At 40.8% G+C, this 25,539-nt stretch overlaps 1 protein-coding gene and 1 non-coding gene across 4 annotated transcripts; both read left to right on the top strand.

The window, feature by feature from the left end:
• The first annotated feature begins 14,635 nt into the window (after positions 1 to 14,635).
• SLC25A3 (solute carrier family 25 member 3) lies at positions 14,636 to 22,307 on the top strand. Of its 3 annotated transcripts, none has more exons than XM_064283696.1 (8): positions 14,636 to 14,751; positions 14,993 to 15,153; positions 17,222 to 17,343; positions 18,694 to 18,873; positions 19,784 to 19,965; positions 21,027 to 21,199; positions 21,779 to 21,889; positions 21,971 to 22,307. In XM_064283696.1, exons 2-8 carry the CDS (start codon positions 14,997 to 14,999, stop codon positions 22,129 to 22,131), a joined length of 1,086 nt encoding a protein of 361 aa, XP_064139766.1. In that variant the 5' UTR covers positions 14,636 to 14,751; positions 14,993 to 14,996; the 3' UTR covers positions 22,132 to 22,307. The 3 variants fall into 3 exon arrangements, with proteins under 3 accessions (XP_064139766.1, XP_064139767.1, XP_064139765.1); XM_064283695.1 differs by having other exon boundaries at positions 14,705 to 14,848; XM_064283697.1 differs by lacking the exon at positions 17,222 to 17,343 and adding an exon at positions 16,925 to 17,049 and having other exon boundaries at positions 14,700 to 15,153.
• On the top strand, positions 20,705 to 20,951 carry LOC111748495 (small nucleolar RNA SNORA53). Its single transcript, XR_002784210.1, has one exon. It is a non-coding gene; the product is annotated as a small nucleolar RNA SNORA53 (small nucleolar RNA).
• Positions 22,308 to 25,539: the final 3,232 nt, after the last annotated feature.

The following is a 25,539-nucleotide window of genomic DNA, read 5'->3' as shown; positions in this document are numbered from 1 at the left end:
GTGCACCTGACCCAAGCCATGGTGTTTTCAATCGCCTCATATGCACGTGAAAGGTGGACAATGAATAAGAAAGACAAAAGAAGAATTGATGCCTTTGAATTATAGTGTTGGTAAAAAATACTGAATATACTATGGACTGACGAAAGAACTAACAAATCTGTCTTGGAAGAAGTACAGCCAGAATGCTCCTTAAAAGCGAAGATGGCAAGGCTTTGTCTCACATACTTTGGATGTGTTATCAGGAGGGATCAGTCCTTGGAGAAGGACATCATGCTTGGTAAAGTGGAGGGTCAGTGAAAAAGAGGAAGGAGATGGGTTGACACAGTGGCTGCAACAATGGGCAAGCATAATACTGATCATGAGGATGGTGCAGGATGGGGCAGTATTTCCTTCTGTTGTACACAGGGTCACTATGAGTCAGAAACGATTTGAGGGCAACTAACAACAACTCGACGGCACTGGGTGGGTTTAACAACAAAGACAGGCCTGAAGCCCATTTTGACTCTCACTAACTTAACCTTTAACATGGAAAGAAGATTACAGAGGGAAATGTTTTTCTTTGTGGTCAGGCTAGAGGGGGAAAAGGAATGTTCCCATGAAGGCCTGATGCCAGCTGACTTAAAAGAGAAAAAAAAAGAGAAATTAAGCACGTAACAAAGGATCTCCCCTGCAGTCATCAAACCCTTAGGCAGACTTAAGTACATAACAAAAGAAACGTTTTTTTGGTGTTCTTAAGGGAGAGTTCTGTTGCAGGATCCTCACCAGAAGTCCCCTCAGGAAATGTTTAAGTAATTACCTTGTAACCACCCTGTAAAACCCTCTTAGTCATGTATTCAAACATTCCTGTTTCCAAACAATCCCTGTAAAGCCTCTCCCCACCTCCCCCCAAGATGCCCTGCCTCTGGTTTTCCTGATTTTGCAACTTCCAATCAGAATATTGAAACCTAGTTCCTGGTTTCATCCTGTATCTGCCCCTGGGAAGCAACTGCCCCTTGGATTTATTGTTTTCACCTTGTGAGGCTAAAGTTTCCCTGTTTTAAACTTTTATTTGGTTTCAATAAATCTCTTTACTTTCATTTTAACAGAGTTAGAGTCTTCAGAACATTTCTTTCTTTTTTACTTATTTTCTTTGTTGTTGTTCTTGAGAATATACACAGCAGTACACCAATTTAACCATTTCTACATGTACAATTCAGTGACATTGATTACATTCTTCAAGTTGTGCAACTATCCTCATCCTCCTTTTCTGAATTGTTCCACCTCAGTTAACATAAACTCATGGTGCCCTGTACGAATAACTTCAAATATAAGAACCAGCATAAAGCCAATTCCCATGAGGTGGAGGTCAAATATATGCCAAACTTCCACATTCTCCAAGCTGCCGTACCACTCCATTTCTAACACCAGCCACTCTTCCTCCCCTCAGCACTGTCCCCTCCCCCATTTGGGTTCATCAGTTAGCTGAACTCGCAAACTGTACTTATAGTTAAGTGGTTTATTAAGGAACCGGGTATAATGTGGAATCAGGATCAATAGGCTAAACTCATGATCTAGATCAGGAAGCGTGTAGGCAAAAGTCTCCTTTCTTCTGTGCAGGACAGCTCTCTCAGCTCCTCCTGGCTCTGCAGGCCTCCTCTCAGCCCCCTGAGGACAAGCTTGTCTTGGCGCTGCCATCTGTCACTTCTCGTTCTGCTGCCGGGCCCCTTCTGGGCTCTCGCTGTCTTCAGTGTTATAGGCCTTGAACAGTGTTATAGCTCTATTATCAAGTTCCTTGGCTCCTCTCTCTCCCTGCTTCTTCTCTTCCTGTTTGTCTGTAAAACCTCTACGGGTTGGCTGCTTATATCTACAAATTATCTCAATTTCAAGGCATGAACTGACCAATCCTATTGGTAGGCCACAGAAACTTCATTTGCATAGTCTATTGACCAATCCCTGCAAGGTGCTTACCAATCAGAGGACGGGCTGCACCCCAGGACCAGACAAAAAGTATCAAACCACGAGTTGTTTACAGCTTACCCAGGAAATAACAATCAGCTTGGACAAAAGTAACAAACGCTCTGCGGTAGGAAAGGCTTAGGGGGAAAATCTCTCAAGCTGTTTTTCTAAAGAACCAAGGCAAAAGGCCACATAAACTAACTCATTTCACCACAATTTCTAACACCAGCTGCCCACACGGCACACTCTCTCTCTGACTCTAGCTACCCAGAGCTAGGGCAGATCTCACAGGTTAAACGGACACTGTCCTTTAGACTGCCAAATAGGCAGAGACACCAGCTGCAAGCCCACACAAAACCCTTTCACCTACTGGCTCCCCCTTTTACCTTTTAGATAGGAAAGAAACAGGGACTGAGCCCCTAGGCAAGGAGCCCTGCAACACATGCAACTTGCAATTTACTTACAATACTATGTGCTTGGCAAATGCAAAACCCCCATCTTGGAATGTGCGATAAGAAAAAAACAAACAATGTACTCCCATGTAAGATTTTTTCAGAAGGACTGACCCGACCTGGACCCTGGAGCACATGCAAACACCCACAAGGTGACTGACAGATGAACCCTGCCTGACGCAAGTACCTGTGATAGGAATCGAACCAGCGCCGCAGGGGTGCTGCACAGGCGCGACACCCTATATTAAGTCCTGCCACCCAGTGCCAGGAACCTTTGCTATGGGTTCCATCTTGGATTCCAGATGCGTGAGCAACCTAATTTAGTATGTTCCGCCTTTCTGAGAATTACTTGCCCCTTGAAAGAAACCTAGTAAATATTCATTACTCTATTATCCTCACCAAACCCATATAAGCCCCAGAAAAACCTTTTTTCAGGGGAACAGAGGCTAGCGTTGCCTGGACCCTCTCTGTTCCCTGCTCACGAGCCTTCACTTTCTTTCTGCTGCTAATAAGCCTTTGTTCGTGTGGAACCTCTGAGCCTCTCCTGGTCATTCTTGGTCAGTAGAAGGCAAGAACCTAGGCAGGGCTTGGTCCCAAGCTGGGAAGCCTTAGCTTGCAACACCTTGGGCTTGATAATTCACCAAGATGACTCAAAAAACTCATAGACAGTATTATGATTATGGACTTATCGTAGCAAAAGGATACAAATTAGGATCATCCTAAGAAAGAGATGCATGGGGGAGGTCTGGGATGATTCCTGGTACAGAGCTTCCATATCTCAAAAAGGATATGGCATCATCCTCCCTTCCTGAGTTTAGCTGACCAGGAAACTAACACTCTGATCCTCCACGTTCTGGACTTTTATTGGCCAGTCCTGCATGATAGGCTAAATCATGCCTCCTGAGGCTAGTTGAGATTGGTTTCTCAGGTGAGCCTTTTCTGGTCTGGCCAGCCCCTACTCACCAGCACAAATCATCAGGTGTGGCCTGGAAGTCGCAGACCAAGGCACTCCAATTACTAGTCTCCAAGGGTTATTTCTTGGGAACCAAGGACAAAGGCCACCTTACTTTAAAAAAAGCTAAATTCTTTATCCCATGTGGCCATGTGATAGTCCATTTTTTCTTATTTTAGATACAAAGAGAGAAATGTCCCCCTATTTTACTTACGGAGACATGCACATAAAAAAGCAAGCAAACAAGATTCCTAATCGAGAAGGTTTGACCAGCTTACCATAACTAAGGTGGTAGTAGTGGTTACTCTTGTTTTCCCTCAAGGCGGATATGAAAAGAGTTGTCAAGGAGACTTTAGTCTACCTTGCATAATTCAATAGAGACGTCTATTATGTGGATGTGCCAAGAATTATTTAAGAATTTTCTTGTGATTCTCCTAGGACAGGCACGGTCCTTAAATCTACAAATGCATCTTTGACTTCTAGCTCTAAGTTTCCGAACAACTGTCGGAAAGTTCACTCTGAATGTCCTATCCTTACGGCATCTCAAACTCTAATGATAACCCTAAATTTATTTCTCAAATATGGTTCTGGGTTAGTACTGGCCGCAATATCTGTTCAGTATTTGGAAAGCAGAAGTGATGCAGCAGCCATTAAGCTTGCAAGGTCAATATAGGTCGCCAGGCACCACTGCAGCTCATGCACGTTGTTGGGCATCTGCTGGCTCACCTTGGCGTGGGGCAGTAGCCAGATCTGCAGCTCCTTCAGCTTCTACTGGATCTTCTTCTTCAGTTTTTCTCAGTCCTGGGCCAGATGCATGTGCAGCACCGTGGCTCCTGTATGAGTTGCACCACTGAGGTTGCAGGTGGGGAGACACAGATGCATAGTCTGGTTTGACCTCATGGGACCTAGTTTGTCTTTGTGGGTTCCAGTTCGTACTTGTTACTCCACTTCCTGTCTAGCTTTCTTTCCTGATTGTAGGCCCTTGATTTACATCAATTTCAGGCCCAACCTCAGACTTAGAGGTTGTCATAGGCTGAATTGTGTCCCCCCAAAATATGTGTCAACTTTGTTACAGCATGATTCCCAGTATTGTGTGGTTGTCCTCCATTTCGTGATTGATGTTATTTTCCTATGTGTTGTAAACGCTAATCTCTGCCTATGGTTAATGAGGCAAGACTGGGTATGTTAAAGAGGATTAGGATGAGATGTAACACCCTTACTCAGGTCACATCCCTGATCCAATGTAAAGGGGTGTGGCCTACAACACCTTTTATCTTGTAAGAGATAAAACGAAAGAGAAATGAGCAGAGCCAGGGGACCTCATACTACTAAGAAAGCATCAGGAGCAGAGCATGTCCCTTGGGCCTGAGGTTCCTGCACTAAGAAGCTCCTAGTCCAGGGTAGACTGATTACAAGGACCTTCCTTCACAATTTCCAACTCGAGGTCAGATAAAGAACTAGAATACCTATATGTCTACAGTAAAAGAAATTCTATTTCCTGCAGTTGTAGGGCTGCAGTTTCTAAAAACCAAACCCAAATTCTAATTCTGAATTACAACACAAATTGAATTCCCAATCTTGTAAAGTTTCATGTTAAAGATAGAGCATTTATTGGGCAGAAGACAGACCCTGAAAACTGGAACAAGGACATATAGGCAGATCCTGATGACACTGGGGATCTCAAACCTCTAAATTGTGTCAAGTCTCCTTTGTCAGTAGAAAGAGCCCTTTCTCCCTTGTCTGAGGAGGTTAGACTATCCTTACCTATAAACTTGTAATAGCCTCTCTGAGGCAGTTGCCTTATAAGGTCTACTGATCCTCTTCAAGACCTATCCTCAACACCTCTCATTACTTCTAGATCCCACCCCAGCAGACACCAGAGGATAAAGATTTGCAGGATTTATACTGACATACACCTGGGTAACATGTATGAGGCTGGAGCCTAAGAATATGGCCTCATACATGGCTGCATAATTCATGCCTCACACCCATGTATGATCCCTCCCACATTGTATCAGAAATAATGCTATGTCACTTCTGAGATTAGGTTATAAAGACACAGATTCTGTCTTGGTTGCCATCTCTTCCTCTTGAATTACTCACTCTGGGAAAGCCAGGTAATGAACAGCCCTGTGGACTGGCCCACATGGTGAGGAAATGAACATTCCCACCAGTAATGAACTTGAAGCAGACCTTCCAGCTCCAGTCAAGTCTTTCGAGACTGCAGTGCCAGCCAACAGCTTGACTACAACCTCATGAGACACCCTGAGCTAGAACTATCCAGGTAAGCCATACCCAGATTCCTGACCCTCAGAAATTGAGATAATAAATGTTTGCTGTTATATACCACTGTTACAGATTGAATTGTGTTCCCCCAAAATACGTGTCAACTTGACTAGTCCATGATTCCCAATATTGTGTGGCTGTTCACCATTTTGTGATCTGATGTGATTATCCTGTGTGTTGTAAATCCTAGGCACTATAACCTTCATTTGCTGATGTGGCACAACTCAAAACAAGAAGAAACAGCTGCAAACATCCATTAATAATTGGAACCTGGAATGTACGAAGTATGAATCTAGGAAAATGAGAAATTGTAAAAAATTAAATGGAACTCATAAACATTGATACCCTAGGCATTAGTGAGCTGAAATGGACTGGTATTAGACATTCTGATTCAGACAATCATATGGTCTACTATGCCAGGAATGAAAACTTGAAGAGGAATGGCGTCGCATTCATCGTCAAAAAGAACATTTCAACATCTATCCTGAAGCACAATGCTGTCAGTGATAGGATAATATCCATACACCTACAAGGAAGACCAGTTAATACAACTATTATTCAAATTTATCCACCAATTACTAAGGCCAAAGATGAAGAAATTGAAGATTTTTACCAGCTTCTGCAGTCTGAAATTGATCAAACATGTAATAAAGACACATTGACAGTTACTGGCAACTGGAATGCAAAAGTCGAAAACAAAGAAGAAAGATTGGTAGTTTGAAAATATGGCCTTGGTGATAGAAATGATGCCAGAGATCCCATGACAGAATTTTGCAAGACCAATGACTTCTTCATTGCAAATACCTTTTTTCATCAACATAAATGGTGACTTATTTTATATACAAAAAAAAAAAAAAAATTTTTTTTTTATATACAAGGACATCGCCAGATGGAATACACAGGAATCAAATCAACTACATCTGTGGAAAGAGATGATACAAAAGCTCAATATCATCAGTCAGAACTAGGCCAGGGGCAAATTGCGGAACACACCATCAATTGCTCATATGCAAAGTTCAAACTGAAGCTGAAGAAAATTAGAATGAGTCCATGAGAGCCAAAGTACAAACTTTAGTATATTCTACCTGAATTTGGAAACCATCTCAATAACAGATTTGATGTATTAAACACTAATGACCAAAGACCAGATGAACTGTGGAATGACATCAAAGACATATGTGAAGAAAGCAAGAGGTCATTAAAAAGACAGGAAAGAAAAAAGACCAAAACAGATGTCAGAAGAGACTGAAACTTGCTCTTGAACATCGAGTTGCTAAAGTGAAGGGAAGAAATGATGACATAAAAGAGCTGAACAGAAGATTTCAAAGGTTAGCTTGAAAAGACAAAATTAAAGTATCATAATAACATGTGCAAGGGCCTGGAGATAGGAAACCTAAAGGGAAGAACACACTTGGCATTTCTCAAGCTGAAAGAGCTGAAGAAAAAATTCAAGCCTAGAGTTGCAATACTAAAAGATTCTGTGGGGAAATTGTTAAGCAACACAAGAAGCATCAAAAGAAGATAGAAGGAATACACAGAGTCACTATACCAAAAAGAATTGTTTGACGTTCAACCATTTCAGGAAGTAACATATTATCGGGAACCAATGGTATTAAAGAAGTCCAAGCTGCACGGAAGGCATTAGGGAAAAACAAGGTTCCAGAAATTGATGGAATATCAATTGAGACGTTTCAACAAATGATGCAGTACTGGAAGTGCTTACTTTTCTAAGCCAAGAAATTTGGAAGACAGCTACCTGGCTAACTGACTGGAAGAGATCCATATTTGTACCCATTCCAAAGAAAGGAGATCCAACAGAATTCAGAAATTTTTCGAACAATATCATTAATATCACACACAAGAAAATTTTGCTGAAGATCATTCAAAAGCAGTTACGGTAGTACCTCAACAGGGAACTGCCAGAAATTCAAGCCAGATTCAGAAGAGGACGTGGAACAAGAGTGTCATGGATTGAATTATGTCCCCCACCAAAAAGTGTGTATCAATTTGGCTGGGCCATGATGCCTGGTATTGTGTGATTTTCCTATATGTTGTAAATCCTGCCTCTATGATGCTAATGAGGGAGGATGGACAGCAGTTGTGTTAGTGAGGCAGGACTCAATCTACAAGATTGGATTCTGTTTTGAGACAATCTCTTGAAATATAAAGGAAAGAAGCTAGCAGAGAGACAGGTGGACCTCACACCACCAAGAAAGAGGCACTAGGAGCAGAGTGCATCCTTTGGACCTGGTCCCTGTGCAGAGAAACTTCTACACCAGGGGAAGATTGATGAGAAGGCCAACAGACAGAGAAAGCCTTCCTCTGGGGCTGACGCCCTGAATTTGGACTTTTAGCCTATTTTACTGTGAAGAAATGAATTCCTCTTTTTTAAAGCCATCCACTTGCGGTATTTCTGTTATAGCAGTACTAGATAACTAAGACAAAGGGATATTATTGCTGATGTCAGACGGATGCTGGCTGATAGCAGAGAATACAACGAAGATGTTTACCTGTGTTTTATTGACTATGCAAAGGCATTCAACTGTGTGGATTATAACAAATTATGGATAATATTGCAAAGAATGGGAATTCTGGAACACTTCATTGTGCTCATGAGGAACCTGTACTTATACCAAAAGCCAGTCATCCAAACAGAACAAGAGGATACTACGTGGTTTAAGGTCAGGAAAGGTGTGCATCAGGGTTGTATCCTTTCAACATACTTATTCAATCTGTATGTTGAGCAAATAATCTGAGAAGCTGGACTATATGAAGAAGAACGCAGCATCAGGATTGAAGGAACATTCATTACCCACCTGCAATATGCAGATGACACAACCTTGCTTGCTGAAAATGTACAGGACTTGAGGCACTTATTGATGAAGATATGGATTACTTCAATATGGATTACTTCTCAACGCAAAGAAAACAAAAATCTTCACAACTGGACCAATAAGCAACATCACAGGGAACAGATAAAAGATAGAAGTTGCCAAGGATTTCATTGTACCTGGATCCACAATCAACATCCATGGAAGCAGCAGTCAAGAAATCAAAAGATGCATTGCATTGGGCAAATGTGCTGCAAAAGATTTCTTTAAAGCCTTAAAAAGCAAAGATGTCACTTTAAGGACTAAGTGCTCCTGGCCCAAACCATGTTTTTTGTCTTAGTCAACTAGTGCTGCTATAAGAAATACCACAAGTGGATGGCTGTAACAAAGAGAAATTTATTTCTTCACAGTAGAACAGGGTAAAAGTCCAAATTCAGGGTGTCAGCCCCAGGGGAAGACTTTCTCTCTGTCGGCCTTCTCATCAATATTCCCCTGGACTAGGAGCTTCTCTGCACAGCAACACCAGGTCCAGAGGACACGCTGTGCTCCAGGTGCTTCTTTCTTGGTGGTTTGAGGCTCCCGTCTCTCTGCTCACTTCTTTCTTTTATACCTTGAGAAATTGCCTCAAGACACAGTCCAATCTTGTAGATTGAGTCCCGCCTCACTAACACAACTGCTGTCCATCCTCCCTCGTTAACATCACAGAGGCAGGATTTACAACATACAGGAAAATCACACAATACCAAGAATCATGGCCCAGCCAAAATGATACACACACTTTTTGGGGGACATAATTCAATCCATGACAGTGTTTTAAATTGGCCCATATACTTGTGAAAGCTGGATAATGAATAAAGAACACAGGAGAATTGATGCCTTTGAATTATGGTGTTGGCAAAGAATACGGAATACACCATGGACAGCCAAGAAGCAAGGATGGCGAGACTTTGTCTCAAATACTTTGGACAGGTTATCAGGTGGGACCAGTCCCTGAAGAAGGATATCAAGCTTGATAAAGTAGAGGGTCAGCAAAAAAGAGACCTTCAATGGAATGGATTGTCACAGTGGCTGCAACAAGGGGCTGACGCATAACAACAATTTTAAGGACGGCACAGGACTGGACACTTTTTCTTTCCACTGTACATACAGTCGCTATGAGTTGGAATCTACTCGACAGCACATAACAACAACAATGATGTTAATGAGGCAGGATTAGAGGCACTTAAATTAATGAAGCAGGACTCAATTCACAGGATTAGGTTATATCTTGAGTCGATCTCTTTCGAGATATAAAGGAATCATGCAGAGAGGAGAGGGACTTCATTACCACCAAGCAAGAAGACCCAGGAGCAGAGTGAGTTCTTTGGCCCCCGGGTCCCTGCGTTAAGAAGCTCCTGGACCAGGGGAAGATTGATGACAAGGATTGTCCCCCAGACCTGACACAGAGACAAAGCTTTCCCCTGGAGCTGACACCCTGAATTTGAACTTCTAGCTTCCTAAACTGCGAGAGAATAAATTTGTTTGTTACAGTCACACACTTGTGGTATTTCTGTTAGAGCAGCACTAGATGACTAAGACAACCTAAGTTTTGGGATAATTTGTTAGACAATAGTAGATAACTAAAACATGATGGAAGAGGTATGTTAGATTAAGTCAGATTTATTAATATGGGTCAACTAAGCAGAGTGCCTCAATTCAATGTTTTAGTTCAAATGGCTGGGAGTGGCTCTAACAGTTTGGCTAAAATTTAAACCCAGTGGTGGCCTATACTAAATGAAATTGAAATATCAGACTTCTTTGGTATGCCAAAGAGGAAGGTATCCAAAAGTTTAGGGGAACTGAAATGCTACAGTGGATTTATTACGTTAATATCAGCTCACTCACCCCTTAACTATATCCCTCAAAAGAGTTCATAGAACAATTCTTCACCAAAGCTGTGAGAAATAAATTTAGAAGGGGCATCTTTGAAATGTTAGGTAGTGGCTATTCTCAGTAGGCCAGGAATGACAATGGCAACTACTGCCATCAAACAGGGACTCCCTGAATTCAATGGGCTCTTGGGGTGGCAGGGACTAACTGATGGCACTTAATCAACAAAGATCACGTGGGCATGGTTACAGCAATGGGCAGTAGAGTTGAAGGAATAATCAGAATGGTTTCACCTGCAGAGATCTTTGGCACTGGATAATTGATCCCCATGAACCTAGTACTAAAATAAAAGAGCACCCTACTAAAGTTATTCATATAAGCAGAAAGGCTTATAGGTCTGGTCAGTAGAAGTCTGATTTGAATCTCCACAACAGAGAGTTATGGCCCCAGAAGCAATTCCCCTACTTAAGTCAGTTCAGAGACCCAGAATCCTATGAATGAAGGGAAGGACCCTACTACGCTGCCAAAATTTTATATTGTAAATTTTCCTTTTAGTCTTCCCTAAAGTAATTTATAGTACCAGTTTGACTACGCACTGGAGAAGGAGGAATAATCACACTTTATAGAGTATTACCGGATGCTGGCTCTGAACTGATACTAATTCCTAGAGACCCAACATGCCACTGTAGGCCACTGAAGAAGGAAATTTATATGAAGGTTAGGTGACCAATGGAGTTTTTGCTGACGTCTGAATCACTGTGGGCCCAGTAGGTCCCTGTCTTAGGCAAAACCAGTGAAGTGTATAAATACATATATACAGAGAGATTTATATCAAGGAAACAGCTCACACAATTGTACAGGCTGAAATGTCCCAAGTCCATGGATCAGGATAGAGGTGTCTCCTGATTCACAAAGGCACAGGGGCTGGCGAACCAAGATCGGCAGGTTGGAGAAAAGGACTCTTGCTCACATGCTGTGAAGATCGATGAATCCCAAGATTGGCAGATAAGCTGCTAGCTTAGGTCTCAAGACAGACAAACAAGAGGCAGCTATAGAATTCAGAGAGGGGAAAATCTACATCGTCCACTTATATTAGGATGCAGGCTACATGGCCATGGAAACTCTCTTTCAGCTGACTGGCTACTCACAGCAGATTCCATCATGGTGGGTGATCACATATAAATACTGAGAATCATGGCCCAGCAAAGTTGACACATAATCTTACCCACCACAGTCCCCAAACTCACCCTATGGTATTTCCCCACTGCTGGAATGCATAGACACAGTCTGCTTTCAGCTGGTAGAGCACCATACTCTTCCCTGTCCTACCTCAGAGCTATGTCAACTCTAACCCAGTACTACAGTCTTCAAGGACCTTGATCACTTGTATATGGTGAAATTTCTAGGGTCCATTAGTCTAGGGTATATCAATTTATCCCTTTCCAGGTAAAGGCCACGTTGCTATATGTGGTCCCTCCTAGTACTAACAAAAGGAGTCTCTGAGTTGTACAGTTAAGTCCTTGACTACTTCCCAGAAGGTTGGTGGTTTGAAACCCCCCCGAAGCATCTCAGATGACTGGCCTGGCAATCTGCTTCCAAAAAAAAAAAAAAGGTCACAGCAATTCGATGGCAACTAACAATAACTAATGGCAGAGAAACACAATGCTTATTTGATATGAATAAATGTTTGCATATATTAATCAATATTTTTCTTTTCTTCCCTTATTCCCCTTCTGTTATCATCTAACTTAAAATGTATTAATTGTATTTAATCTCATATCTTGGAAATTATATTATAGGCTGTAAAGAGGAGGGAATGTGACTTAGCTAGAAGAGGCGTAAACATCATCCAAAGATGGATAAAAAGACCTTGTATTCTCTTTCAGGGAGTTAGCACATCTTCAGTACAGGAATAGCTGCATCATGTTAGGTGGACGCATGATTTTGCCATTTTAACCTTTATTTGGAAGTTAAATGTGATTAAAGGAAGTGTGCATGGATGCCACATAGACCATACGTGGACCGTGTCAGTTTAGCTAAGCTGGAACTATATTTTCCAGAATTCCTTTCCCAGTAGGGTTCTGGCTTAGGGTTAGTTACAAGGGCAATTTGTGCAATACTGGAATGTAGAAGTGAAGCAGCCGTTACAATCTGAAGGTCGGAGTAGGATACCAGGCGCCGTTGCAGCTCATACACATTGTCACTAATCTGTTGGCTCACCTTGTTGACATGGGGTAGGAGCTGGGCCTGCGGTTTCTTCAGTTACCACTGGATTTCCTTCATCATGTTCTGGGTGTTGGGCCTAGTATAGTGAAGGGAACCAGTTGCTTCAGCAGAAAAACCTGGAGCAAACTGCGACAGTGGTTATCTGGTACTGGAGAGAGGGTTGTAAGAGAATTCACTAAAGTCACATATTTTTATGTAATACTTAATTTTTTCATGAGGAGAGATTTTTTTTTTTTTTCAAATCAGAAAAACATTTTAAAGCTGAATTAACAAAAACAGAAAAAAACCTTCGATGCCTCAAACTCCTCAACCTTGTATGTGAGGCTCTAGGCAATCAGGGCTTAGTGCACTTTTTCAATGTTATTAGCCATCACTTCCTTTCCTACACCCTCCATTCCTGAATTCTTCCTTTGACTTTTGCTGTTCTTCTTCCTCCACAAGCTAGCCCTCATGACATATACATTTACTAAATGTCCAAATCCTACCTGTGTGTTACAGCCCAGTTCAGGTTGCCGCCACCTCCAGGGTTATGTGACTGAGGTCCCACACCTATTTAGTAACGCAGCCAGGTTAAAAATCAGTCTGCCGCACTCAAGGAAATGAGTTCTTTCAAGGTTCATCTAAGAACCTTATTAATAAGTAAATAAAAGTATGATTTGTGTCTCTTTAAATCTATTGTCTTCTTCATTCTTATAACTTTTTACTGTATCCTTGCTCAAGGGCCCTTTGCCTACATGCACATCTGGCTGTAACATTTTAAGTGGTCTTTTCCATTCTTAAATCAGGTGGCAGAGCTTTAATAACTTGCCTCAATAATAGCTAATTTTTTACAGACCATCATTTTTGACTTTTAGACATTATTTCATTGAATCCTCACTAACTCTGCAAGATAAGTGTTGCCCTCATCCAGGACCAGCTACATAATTTGCAGGGCCCAGTGCAAAATGAAAAATGTGGGGCTCCTGGTTTATAAGTTATTAATAATTTCAAAGCAGTGACAGCACAGCATTAAACCAAGTGTGGGACCCTGTGTGACTATATAGGTAGCAAGCCCATGAGGCCAGCCCTGGCCCCATCTTGCATTTAAGAAACAGATTCATGGAGATCAAGAAAATTCCCAAGTTTACTTTACCTACCAAAAAGCTGGGAAAATGTAAGAGCCAGAAACGTAATAGACGTTTAAGTTCCTCCCAGCTAAACCAGGCCCCTCCCAGATCAACTGAGTCCAGTAAAGATTTTTTAAATTTATTAAACACATACAGTCTGCTGCCGTCATTTCAGGCTAGCTCCTTACCTGTACCCCCAAGTGTTAAAAAGCTTTTATGAACGACAATTAAATGTGTTATAGACTATTGTGATAGAACGGCAGACTGTCTTCCTATTTTAACAGTACTTGTACATTTCCTTTTAAAATATTCTCCGGTAGTCTGATGGAAAACGCAGGCATGTCTATTTTTAATGTGAATGGATGGTTGGTTACCCGTCGCCTTCGAGTGGATTCCTACTCATGGCGACCCTATTCGACAGAGTTGAACTGCCCCATTGAGTTTCCAAGGAGCGCCTGGTGGACTTGAACTGCCGACCTTTTGGTTAGCAGTAGTAGCTCTTAACCGCTACACCACCAGAGTTTCCGAATGGAACCTACTTTACAAAAAAACAAAAGCAAACAAACAAAAAAACTCTGTTAGAATTTGTGACACAAAATTCTGCAGTGGGGTTCTCTAACCACAACAACTACATAATAATATATCAATCATTAGTCTCTTCTCTTCTTCTTTTTAAGTGACTACCGTATACTAAAAAAATAGAACGCACTTAAATGAAAATAACGTAAATCTCGGAGTCAAGGAGAGACGCCTGAAGGTGAACCGACAATGAGCACGAGTCACGAGCGTGAACCCCATATCTCAAACACCCAACCCGCAATGCGCGCCTGCGCAGAACGAATTCTCCGGCGCAGAAGCCGGGCCGGAAGGGCTGAAGAGGGCGGGGGCGGAGAAAAGGTTCCTAGGAGAACGCGATGACGAAACGGTCTCGGGGCTCCTCTCCGCCAATGGGCACCGAGTGCCTGTAGTGGACGCCCTGCGTGCGTCACGCTGACGGCGCGCGAAGGGCACAGATCTAAGGGCTGGGAGGACGTTCGGCCTCTGTGAGCTGCAGCTTTTCGGGGCGTGCGGACTGGTGTTCGCCATCTTAGGGAGTAAGTGTGAGCCGGCTTTTCCACTGCAGCTGCGGGGAGCGGAGCGCATATCCCCTGTGGGACTACTGTCTTGGCTATAGGCCCACTCGGGTGCGGCGTAAGTTGGGGAGGTGCCGTGACCTCCTCAAGGGCGCGAAGGGGGGAGGAGAAGGCCCCGATCGGGGTCCCAGGGCGCCGGTGACATTGTCCGGCTTGACCGACCCCCTCTTTTTCCTCCGACCGCCGCTCCTTTTTCCCCTAGAAAGATGTTCTCGTCCGTGGCCCACCTGGCACGGGCTAACCCCTTCAACGCGCCGCACTTGCAGCTGGTGCACGATGGCCTCTCGGACCCACGCAGCAGCCCCGCCGGGCCCCCAGGCCCACCCCGCCGCTCCCGCAACCTGGCAGCTGCCGCTGTGGAAGGTGAGATCAGAGTCTGCTCTAATACAGTCTCTTTTCCTACTCGCGGCCCGCTGTGCTTTCGAGGCCTGGGCCTGACTTGGAGGATAGGGAGGGACGCGCCTGTCCGCTGAACCGCAGGAAGTCGCTCAGTTGCCTGTCCTGGGGTGTCTTCCTTTTACCTTCTAGGCTGGTTGTCCGATCCTTGGCCTTCCCTCAAGGGCGTGGAAGGGCCTAGGCCCAGCGTCAACCGTGACCTCCACGCCCTCGAGGTAAAGTCAAGGTAGAGAGGCGTATTGAGTAGTCGCCTTAACCGGTGGTCACCTGTAGCTTATCTGTTCCTTAATTTGGTGCTAATTGTTTTTTTTTTTTAAATATTGCCTTTCCTTACCTTAAGTATTCCCAAGTAATTCTTAAGTGTGGTATTAGTTGACACAAGAGATACTTGGGTAGCTTTAAGTTTTCATTGCTGTTGGTGGAAGAGGCAACTTGAAGCCTCAGGTAGGCTACAGAAAGGGGATAATTATTGGTAGGCATTCCTTTGGCCTTCGGGATTCCGGGGATTGAGCCCAGCTTTAACCTAATTGTGTGTGTTTTTAAGTCCCAGTGGAGAGAGTATGTACAGAAAAATGTGAAAGCCGAATTGTAGGAGTCATGAGACTGGTATCTACATTGTGCCTGTAAAACCTAAAGGCTTTTTAAAAAAAATCATGCATGTGTTTCTGTTCTGCTTTTAGTGTGAGTAGCAAATCCTTACACCATCATTCCACCCTTCAGTTAAAAAAGTTAAAGCTAACATCATTTGTGAGATTATTTGATGTATTTATTTGACTACAGAAATCTGTGTATACAGATAGTTCTCCTACTTAACCTTGTATTCGAGTTGTGACAATACGTACTTACCCACCATCTTTTTTTTTTGTACAGCTTATCATTAGCAAATGTCCTACTTACAAGTTGAAATAATATCTGTAAATCTTTAAATAATGTTTCCAACTGCTAAAGACAAAGATTGGATTTATAAAGGTACTGATAAAAGGCAATAATAATGAAAACTAAAAATATTTTTTAAAATGAGGTATCTGACTTAATCTCAAGAGATTACCTAAACAGAATGGAAACCCCTCAGAAGTCGGGGGACTACCAGTACCTAGTTTAATGCTACAGAAATCTATAAGTGGGGATAGTATTGATTGGTGGCGGGGTAAACTTTGAAGTTGTTTGTAACCTTTTACATGTTAGGGTGCTCTTTCTTAGTTTGATTTGTGCACTGAAGTGTGTTCTTACCAAAAAAACCAAAACACCAAACCCGGGGCCATTGAGTCGATTCTGACTCATAGTGACCCTATAGGAACAGAACAGAACTGCCCTGTAGAGTTTCCAAGGAGCGCCTGATGGATTCGAACTGCTGACCTTTTGGTTAGCAGCCGTAGCGGGACCGCTACGCCACCAGGGTTTCCCGTGTTCTTATCAGTGGTTGATATTTTGAAGTTTGGTTTTAATTTTACTGTAAATGACATTAATGTAGAAATTTTTTTTTTCTTGAACCAATGTTTAGTAAATAACAGGTAGCTAGTATCAAGATACAGGTACCTCTCACAGTCTTTAAATAATTGTTTTGATTTTGTTGGAGTATTTCTTGTTATTTCCACTAGATTAACTGTAAAAGGAGGCCAAGGCTGCTCAGCTGTGATAGTACTATTTCACAGGGAAACTTTTCTTAGTCCCATATCGTGGCCTGAGTCATCTTAAAGAAAAACTTACTTGATTTTTTTTTTTTCTTTCAATCAAACAGAGCAGTATAGCTGTGATTATGCATCTGGCAGATTCTTTATCCTTTGTGGACTTGGAGGAATTATTAGCTGTGGCACAACACATACAGCACTGGTTCCTCTAGATCTGGTTAAATGCAGAATGCAGGTTTGTTTTGCATGTTGGACTAAAGCATATTTTTGAAGCATGGCTGGTAAGGCGTAAGATGTAGTCATCTACTAACAAGCTGTGTGGAAGCCTAACTGTCCAGGAGGTAAGTTGATGACCAGTAACATGAGTTTTACATTAAAACGCATGGTGTGTCTTGTCTTTACTGCAGAGTACAGTTGTGAATATGGCTCCATGAAGTTTTATGCACTGTGTGGCTTTGGTGGGGTCTTAAGTTGTGGTCTGACACACACTGCTGTCGTTCCTCTGGATTTAGTGAAATGCCGTATGCAGGTTTGTATTGAGATGACACCATCAAAATTTTATTATCTTTCATATGTGACCTGATTCCAAGTAATCTTAAAGGGCTTTAAAAAAATAAGAATTTGAAGACAAAACAATTGCTTGGAACTTCAGAAAGAGCAAACTCGAATTTCTTGAACTTGCGACATGTGGGTAGATTGTTTTCTCTCAGGCTTTGGCTATAAACGGTTCCTTGAGTGGCTCACTTCTGGCCAGAATTCATCTTCAATGTTTATCTGGTTCTTTATGCCTGAAACAGTCAGGGTGGGTAATTAATTAGTCTTTGTGGATTTATGTGAAGTAACTTCATGTCTCTTATGTATTGATAAGACGAAGGCAGAGAGCACTATGTAAGTATTTGAAAAAATAATCTTGATATCTTAGTATGAAAATTTTGTGGGGAGAGCCTGTTATGTTTATTTATATAACAGTTTTTTACAACATGAGTATCTTTAATTAGGATTATTGAAACAAAAATAATCAAACATCAAAAATTTATTTGTCCCAAACAGGATTAGAAGTCCACTTACCTAAAAGAGAAAGGAAGGTGAAATATTAGGAGGGAGAGGAAGGTGATGTATACCAGCCCTTTTAGAACTGGCAGAAATAGTGACATAAGATTTTGTTTTTCTTCCATTAGTTAATAGAATGGATATAAAGTACACTTTGTCTAAAATTTCTTAACGTATTACGCATGTCTCTTGAAGTGAATTTTAGTCAAAAGGCAGATTCTCATTGTGTTGATGTATCTTTTTTTACCTTGTATTTAGTTTGACTGTTTTAAATTCAGAAAATTTTATAGTGTAATCTGCTTAATGGACTAGCATGTATCAGGAATATAGACTTGATCTATTATTTAGGCAGTAGCTTTAAGATTAATTTTTTTAAGTGGTAGAAAAAAATGGGTGATGGGAAATTTCTTAAGAATCGGTTTTAGTATGTGTATTTGTAGGAATTTTGCCCTTTTAAGTATCTCTGGAGCCCTAGTGGCAAAGATTAAAGCCTTGGAAACCTTATGGGGCAGTTCTACCATGTCCTATAGGGTTGCTGTGAGTCTGAATCAACTCGACAGCAGTGGGTATAGTTTTTAAGTATCTCTCCGAGACATAAGTATGACTCATAGCTAGACTTTAATGTACAAGGAGTTATCTTTTACAGAGATAATTATAGACATTAAGCTGATATCATTCAGTAAACTTGTATTTATTTACCTTTTGTAGTTACTGGTTTATTTTAGAACCAAAAGGAAAAATTACAGTCGATAACTAGCAAATTAAATGTTTATGAGAAGTAATAGCTTACTGATACATTAAACTTTTTTTTTTCTTTTTTTAAATAAAGGTGGATCCCCAGAAGTACAAAGGCATATTTAATGGATTCTCAGTTACACTTAAAGAGGATGGTTTTCGTGGTTTGGCTAAAGGATGGGCTCCAACTTTCATTGGCTACTCTCTGCAGGGGCTTTGCAAGTTTGGGTTTTATGAAGTCTTCAAAGTATTGTATAGTAACGTGCTTGGAGAGGTGCGTAATTTAATTTGAAATTGAAAGTCCTAAGCATTAAATTTTCAGTACCATAAAAGATTTTTGATTTTGTCTGGGCCACCTTGTTTTAAAACTGAGGAAATGGTCCCAGACAGGGTGAATAACATGCCTCAAATCGTGAGGCTTTTTTTAAAAAAATGATATAAAATTAGTCACATCATTGTTTAATTGTCTTCCTTAATCATCAAGATAAATGTTTCTAAAATTTAACACCCTCTTTCCTCTGCAAGGAAGCTCCCCCAAAATGGATGGTCAGAAATGCATACTGGAAGGACACAAACACTTAAGAGAGTCAAGAGTGGCAGCCTCAGAGACCGCATAGAACATGTCACAATGCATTTTGCAATAATAGTTAGCAGAATGCCCGAGCCTTTGCTGGTTCATTTTTGCCCAAATCATAGGTCTCATTTTTCTCCAGCAGCACATGCGATTTGTCTCTTTTGATGAATGTTTTGTCATTCATAGTTGCTCACCTCTCCTCAGAATTTCGGGCCATTTTCATAGCTAACTGGGGGCAACCTTGTCCTCATGAGGCTGTTTTCATCAGAGACAGCATGAAAAAATGTATTTCATTAAATTTCCGTGCTCTTTTTATTCTGCTTTCCAAATAAGTCAGATTTTAGGTTTTTTAAAGAGAAGGGCTCTGGCAGTCCTTCATGTAGTTCCAGTGCTAGGTATACTTGGAACCTAGATTAAAAACAAAACAAACTCACATTGTAGTATGTAAGAAATAGCATATATTTAGTCTTGTGTGTTACCTTTGTGGACTGTGTAGTAAATACTTTTAAAATTTGTCCGAAACTTGTTTTCTAGACCCGTCACTTAAAGTCAGATTGAAAACAGCCGATGTAAAAGCCATTCGCGTTCTTCCCCGTGTTTTTCGTTTTAGGAGAATGCCTATCTTTGGCGCACATCTCTCTATCTGGCTGCCTCTGCCAGCGCTGAATTCTTTGCCGACATAGCCCTGGCTCCTATGGAAGCTACTAAGGTTCGAATTCAAACCCAACCAGGCTATGCCAACACTTTGAGAGATGCGGCCCCCAAAATGTATAAGGAAGAAGGCTTAAAAGCGTGAGTGAAACACTTGCCTGAATTTGTAGTATAAAAATAATTTTCCAGTGTTGAGGAACTTAATTTCTTGCAGTAGCATTAAGTTGCCAAACTTTTTTTAACTATTATGTTGTTCAATGTCTGTTTCCCCTTACATAGGATGTAAGTTCCATAGGAGCAAGGATCTCTAATTTGTTCACTGATACATTTCAAGCTAAATTAAATTGATGCGGTCTCGTATATAGTATCTGTTTAGTAGGTGGTGTATATGTAAAACACATCCAGGACCTAACTTGAGCAGATAGATCTAGTGGTGGCTGTAACTTTTATTAGATACAGTCGGACAAGAAGATAAAATTTTCTTTTTTTTAATGTGTATATGAACCAGAAAACCTGTTGCCTTTGAGTGGATTCTGACTCATAGCGACCCTACAGGACAGGGTGGAACTGCCCCATAGGGTTTCCAAGGAGCGCCTGGTGGATTTGAACTGCTGACCTTTTGGTTAGCAGTTGTAGCTCTTAACCCTTATACCGCTGGGTTTCCCTGTGTATATTATGTCCTCTTAGAAGTGAGTTCATTGCTTGGCCCTCAAATAAGCATTTTCTTTACACCAAAGAACCATTTGACAGTCTACAAATGACTTGATATTTGCAACCTGTACTTAACAGTGTTTGACCTAAACATTTACTGTTAACTTTTTGGATGGCTTGTAAGAATTCATTTGATGTATGTGATAAGAATTTGCATGAATCAAGCCGCAACATGCTTCCTTAGATCCACCTTTGTGGATGCCAATCTCGAACTGAGTTCTACTTGTAACTTCTTGTTTCTCGTAGTTCCAGTCAGAGAAACATCCAGCAACTTTTTTGGTTGTATAGTCAAAGGTGCTTGAGTCATTGGCATGTGAGATTAATATACCTGCATGTTAGTCGTAGGTTCTGATAGAAATGACCTGCAGTTATGCTGCCATTTTTTACTATCAGGACTTGACTGGTGTGCGGACAGTTCTGTTAATGTTGATGAAAATCTCTGCTAGATGAATATATGCAACTGTGTAAAATGAAGTCTCCTGATTTTCTAGATTCTACAAGGGGGTTGCTCCTCTCTGGATGAGACAGATCCCATACACCATGATGAAATTTGCCTGCTTTGAACGTACTGTTGAAGCATTGTATAAATTTGTGGTTCCCAAGCCCCGAAGTGAATGTTCAAAGCCAGAACAGCTTGTTGTAACATTTGTGGCAGGTTATATAGGTATGTATTATTTAGAACACAATTATCTGTGAAATTAAGGACAAATAATCATTTGTATTATTGGCCTCTTTTATGTGAGGGGGGAAATATTTCAATGAAAAAAATTTTTTTTAATCTCATAACATTTCATATGCCCTTCAGGATTCATAAATACTTCCCAAAGTATTAGTTCCTAAAAGGATTATTTCATAGTTTCCATGTCATGATTAGTCTTGGGAATGTATTAATCTCCACAACCACCAGATCTTCCAGTTTCTTTCCTGAATTCGGAAATTCTCTGCTGCACCATCTGTTTTTTTTTTTTTTTTTAAGTTTTTCAAGAACAGTCTTAAGAGGAAGTGGCAACTAAAATCTGAATATAAAAACTTTTAAAGTATCTTCCTTTTAAGTCAGGGTAGACTGCTTTATAGCCTTACTGGTCTCACTCGAAATGTGGTTTTTTTTTTTTTTAAGAACCAAAAGAAAATTTTATTATGTGAAATCATGAAAAAGGTTGACGACTATCATGTGAATTGGATAATGTGTGTCTTTGTGTTTTAACTGACTCTGTATTGCATTGTTTATCTTGATTTTTTTCAGCCGGAGTTTTTTGTGCAATTGTTTCTCACCCTGCTGATTCTGTGGTATCAGTGTTGAATAAAGAGAAAGGTAGCAGTGCTTCTCAGGTCCTCAAGAGACTTGGATTTAAAGGTAGGATTTATTTTTTTCCTTTAAAGAGCAACACTTTTGGGTATATTGGGGTTTTTCATTCTTATTTCATACTTCAACCAGGTGTGTGGAAGGGACTCTTTGCCCGTATCATCATGATTGGCACTCTGACTGCACTACAGTGGTTCATCTATGACTCCGTGAAGGTCTACTTCAGACTTCCTCGTCCACCTCCCCCTGAGATGCCAGAGTCTCTGAAGAAGAAGCTCGGGTTAACTCAGTAGATAGATCAGAGCAAATGTGGACTGAATCTGCTTGCTGATCCATGTTGAGGAAAGTCAAAAGAAACTTTTATATATTTGACAGTGTAGGAAATTGTTCCTGATATAATTACTGGTAGTACCCTTGCCTAAGGCAAGAGTTTCAGATTTACTGTTGAAATAAACCCAGCTATTGATGATTTGTTTGTGAGTTGATAATTATTTGAAAAACTAGTTTTTAGATTTAGATTTTCTTCTAACATAGTTAGAAAGAGTTAAGTAAATTAAAATCTCAAAGAAGAAATGCAAACTAGCCACTGTTGGTTGAACTTTCCGATCCCGTTTTATAAATTACCGTGCTTCAGATTTTGTCACTTGAGAGTTCTGTATTTCTAGGAAGTATGCCCTAAGTTTTAAAACACTTGATTTTAATTGTAGTTAAATTTAAATATGGATACTCATTTGCACTTATATTTTGACAAGTAATTGCAGTGTATAATCTGATTTTTTGCAGCATATGCTTTTTTTTTGATTAATCTTAAATGAGTTTACTAATCCTTATTTGTAAAGGCAACCTATTTATAAAGGCTGATTATTAAAATGATGATTCTTAAAGAGACCAAAACAATCAATAGCTAGAAAACATTTCAGGTAACCTAATTCTCTTGAGACAAATCTGAGTTCCTTTATTATGGAAAATTTACTGTAAACTTTATTTTCAGTTTAATTTTTAAGAATATGTACCTGCTTGATAACTCAGTGATCACCACTGGGGAAGCAACACTTCTGTTATATTCAGGCATCTGAGATTTAGTTGTAGGGTTAAGCCCAAACTGATGTTTTAAGAGCTCCTGGAAAGTATTTAGGTTTTCCGTATTTTTTGTTAACTAAACAAGCCTAATCTACAATATAGTTATTTTCCAAGTTTGATTACGTTTTGAGGCGTTTGAGTATAGTATCTGGGTAGGGTTGACAGTTCCTACATAAAGTATACCACACGGGGCCCCAGGAAAAAACCTTGAAGGTAACCCAGGCAAGAAATATTCTCATAGCAAACCCTTATTATGTTGCTTGTTATGGAGTAGGTTTTCACTCATGGCGGCTCCATATGTGCAGAGTAGAACTGCTTCATAGGATTTTCAAAGCTGTGACCTTTTGGAAGCAGATTGCTAAGCCTGTTTTTGGAGGCCCCTTGGCAGGGGTGGTTTGAACTGCCAACCTTTCAGCTAGCAGTCAAGTGCTTTAACCGTTTGTACCACCCACAGACTCCTAAGTGAGTGAAATTTTATAAAAGCCAGATGCATCTAGTTGCATGTTAACATCAAATCGTCACTGCTTTGTCTTGTTTAATTGTTCTGGCCTTACTTTTCCTGTGCTGTAAGGAGAAAGGAAGGTTGTGGGTACAAATAATAGGCCAAAATGTTAAAGGTAGAGTGGCAGTTTTCTGAGCCCAGGCAAGTGGTGGCTGTGGTAATTAGCATCACCAGTGTGGATTAGTTGTTGCTGTATAACAAGTCATCTAAAACTTACTGGCTTAATACAGTATCTTAATGTTATGCTTTCTGTGGGTCAGGAATTCAGGAGTACACCTCCTGGATGCTTCTGGCTCATTCTCATGAATTTGCAGTCAAATAATAGCTTTGGGGTCATCTTAAAGGCTTTTTTGCTCATTTAGGCTCTAGGGGAAGGTCCTTGTCTGTTTGCAGCTTCTATTCCTAGGTTGCTTGGTGATCATGTGGCGTGTATCTTAGTTTGTGTTTGCTTGTTTAATTTGCTGTTTTTATATCAGACTGATTTAAGAAACAGCCTACACTAATGCCTCACAAAACAAAACGCATTCCCAAATAAGATTATAACCACAGGTTTGAAGGGTTAGGATTTTTGACACATTTTTGAGGGACACAGTTCAATCCATAACACATTCTAAAAATTAAAAAGCTTATGAAGGAATAACTGACCTTTTCAAATGTGTACCTGTATTTCCTTTATATTTGACCTTGTTGTTGCTCGCCAATTATGGGTTGAATTACATTCCCCTAAAATATATGTTGAAGTCCTAACCCCCAGTACCTATGCTGGGACCTTGTTTGGAAACAGGTCTTTGAAGATACTAGGTGATCATACTGGAGTAGGGTGGATCCTAATCCAATAGAAGTGGTGTCTTTTTTAAAGAGGAAAAGAGACATACGGTGAAGATAGCGTATGAGGAGGGACAGAGAGATGGAGTTACGCTGCAGCTGCAATCCAAGGAACACCTGGAAATACCGGAAGCTGGGAGAGGCACAAAAGGATCTTTCCTTCGAGCCTTTGGAGAGAGGATGGGTCTGCTGGCACAATAAGTTCTAGCCTCCAGCACTGAGACAATCAATTTGTCATTTTAAGCCACCAACTCTGGTAATTTGAGTACCTATTGAGTCAACTGTGAGTCGGAATCAATGGCAACGGGCTTGGTTTTTTGGTTTTACTACTGTTATAACCATTGATTGTGCTGAGGTGATTATTTTCTGTCATCACTGTCTGAAAGTAGATAATTCTTAGCCTCATTTAACAGACAAACAAGCACAGAGCAATTAAAATATCCTGCCCAAGGTCACAGAGGTAGGAAGTGGCAGGGATAGAGAATAATCCCTCAAACTGCTCTTAGCTACTTGAGAGACTTTCTAGTTTCTACTTTAGAAACTTTAGGGACTGAGCAGTAATAAAAAAAAAATAGCTACTATTTACTCAGCACTATGTGCTAGGTATTAGATACTTAACACAATTTCATTTAATCCTAATAAATCCACAGAAGAAAACCAAAAACCAAACCTGTTGCAGTTGAGCCAATTGTGACTCATGGTGACCTCAAGTGTTAGAAATACTCCATAGGATTTTTTTGGCTGTAATCCTTTATGAAGCAGGTAACCAGGCCTTTCTTCTATAGTGCTGCTGGGTGGGTTCAAACTGCCAGCCTTTCAGTTAGTAGCCAGTCACAAACTGCCATCTAGGGACCTTAAAAGCTTGATAAGTTGAGTTTTTTTTTCAATTTACAGATAAGAAAAGTAGATGCCTTAGATTAGATGCTTTGTGTCACTTCTAGAATTTAGGCAGCTACAGGACAAAGTAGAGGGGAATTCAGGACCAGCAGCCCTGGAGAGGGCCGTTATTGCCTGTTCCTACTAAGGGAATGTAACTGCCTGAATTCCTCGTGGTCTAAATGGCCATGTTGGTACATTCCTTGACTCTTTCTGCCCTCAGCTAATTGCTCCAGGGTTGGTTCAACTCCTGATTCAAGGGCAGACAACCCATAATCTATCTACCAGGCAATCTATGACTCACAACACTGCTTGAAAAGATGAGCTGGACTAAGCAGATTCCTCTCTTGAAAATTTGGAGTTGGGAAACTGGAGACCTATTAGCGGCTCAAAATTAGAAGTAAAGTGAACATTACAA

This window comes from Loxodonta africana, chromosome 4, assembly GCF_030014295.1.
Source record: "Loxodonta africana isolate mLoxAfr1 chromosome 4, mLoxAfr1.hap2, whole genome shotgun sequence".
NCBI lineage: Eukaryota > Metazoa > Chordata > Mammalia > Proboscidea > Elephantidae > Loxodonta > Loxodonta africana.
Note: the sequence above shows the minus strand (reverse complement) of the source record. Positions and strands in the feature narration are given on the sequence as shown.

Bases quoted from the DNA above. Each gene is read 5' to 3' on its own strand.
- SLC25A3 (XM_064283697.1), top strand. From the start codon at position 14,997: ATGTTCTCGTCCGTGGCCCACCTGGCACGGGCTAACCCCTTCAACGCG. The intron at 19,966-21,026 runs GTGAGTGAAACA...CTGATTTTCTAG, and splicing joins AAGGAAGAAGGCTTAAAAGC to ATTCTACAAGGGGGTTGCTC. The intron at 21,890-21,970 runs GTAGGATTTATT...TACTTCAACCAG, and splicing joins CAAGAGACTTGGATTTAAAG to GTGTGTGGAAGGGACTCTTT.